We start from the raw sequence: 1,741 nt of genomic DNA, 5'->3' as shown, positions 1-1,741 counted from the left end.
ACAACAGAGGGCACCTCACAGAGTCCTGCCGCCCCTCCTGTCAGCTTTGGGGTCCCAGGAATGTGCTTGCCGTGTGCTTGCTGAGGTGCCCTTTTGTTCCCTCCAGAAGAGGCCCCGGATTGGAGGAGGTGAAGGCCTTGGTCTACTCTACATATTCTCAGGTCCCAGAACAGCAGGAGGCCAGGAAGTGCTAGGAATTAAGGTGAGGTGGCTACCATGAATATGTCCCCTTGGGCTCCCCACCCATGTCAGAGGGTCCTCACATTGCCTGACACCTCCACACCCCACCGTCAGCTACAGAACCCTGTGCTGTTCCTGCTATACCCTGAACAGTCATGTCACTTCCTACTTCAGGTTCTTAGTGGGCAGGCTGATCAGGAGTGAGCCCTGTGAGTCCCATGTAAACCCCTAAAGGGGAGACCTGGAAGTCACCTTTGTCAGTTCCGCCTAGGGTGTGTTTCTCAGCTCATGCCTCTCACATTCCCACTCTTCCCCCGGCCCGTGGTTCCTCATCGCCCATCTTCTGCTCACACTCAGTCACTGTTCGAGCATGAGTCATCATGCCTGGTCATCATATGAGTGAGCCGTTGAAGCCTGAGGAAGACTTTCCGTACCCAATTGAGATCCCTGACTTGGTGGTGGGGGAGCTGTTCTGGGCTATGCAGGAGGAGGGGGTGGAGGAGGAGGAAGATGCCATGTCTCTCTCCTCCTCCCCCTCAGTCCTGTTTATAGACAACCTAGAGGAGGTGCCTGCTGCTGAGACACCAAGTCCTCCCGAGAGTCCTCAGCGTGCCTGCCCCTCCCCTCCTGCCATGGAAGCCTTTCCATACAGCCAATCTGAAGATGAGAGCTCCAGCATCCAAAATGAAGAGGGTCCAAACACTGAGGGAGGCCCTGAAGATGATGCCGATTTCTTGCTCCACAAATCACTGCGTTCGAAGATGATGGAAATGGTGGAGTTCCTGCTCCTGAAGTATCGTACAAAGGAGCCAACCACAAAGGCAGAAATACTGAGTAGTGTCATCAAAGAGCACCAGGACCACTTTCCTGAGCTCTTCAGTGCGGCCGTTGAGTGCATTGAGTTGGTTTTTGGTGTTGTTGTGAGGGAAGTAGACCCCAGTACCCACACCTATGTCCTGGTCACTGCCTTGGGGCTAACCTATGATGGGATGGTGAGCGATGAGCACAGATTTCCCAACACAAGCCTCCTGGTGACACTTCTGTGTGTGATTGCCTCAGGGGGTGATTGTGCCACTGAGGAGAAAATCTGGGCTGTACTGAATGATTTAGGGGTGCATGATGGGAAGGTACATTGGCTCTATGGGGAGCCCAGGGAGCTCATCACCAAAGTTTGGGTGCAGGAACAGTACCTGGTGTACCGCCAGGTGCCCAATAGTGATCCTGCACGCTATGAGTTCCTGTGGGGCCCCAGGGCCCACGCTGAGACCACCACGGTGGAAGCCCTCAAGTTTATGCACACGGTTAAATAGGGATTTCCATCTCCTCCCATCCCTGCCTGAAGAGCCTGAGTGCAATGAGAAACACTATGCCTGAGCCTGAGTTGCATCCAGGCACTTTTCAGGTCCATGTGCATTAACTTCTTTTGCTGGGCATAAAGTGCGTCCAATTTTCAACTCTGTTTCAGAACAAACCAGTAGTGAGGCCCAGGGAAAGGTTTAGGCTCCTATTGTGATTGAGAAATTTATGATTTATTATTTTGTGAATTTTTAAGGAAATTTTC

At 52.6% G+C, this 1,741-nt stretch overlaps 1 protein-coding gene across 1 annotated transcript; it reads left to right on the top strand.

Moving 5' to 3' along the window:
* The first annotated feature begins 659 nt into the window (after positions 1-659).
* LOC132224117 (melanoma-associated antigen 10-like) lies at positions 660-1,490 on the top strand. Its single transcript, XM_059679217.1, has one exon. The coding sequence runs from the start codon at positions 660-662 to the stop codon at positions 1,488-1,490; it is 831 nt and encodes a 276-aa protein (XP_059535200.1).
* Positions 1,491-1,741: the final 251 nt, after the last annotated feature.

The sequence above is a fragment of the Myotis daubentonii genome, chromosome X (assembly GCF_963259705.1).
Source record: "Myotis daubentonii chromosome X, mMyoDau2.1, whole genome shotgun sequence".
In the NCBI taxonomy this organism is placed as follows: Eukaryota; Metazoa; Chordata; class Mammalia; order Chiroptera; family Vespertilionidae; genus Myotis; species Myotis daubentonii.
The sequence above is the reverse complement of the archived record's forward strand: the minus strand, read 5'-3'. Positions and strand labels throughout refer to the sequence as shown.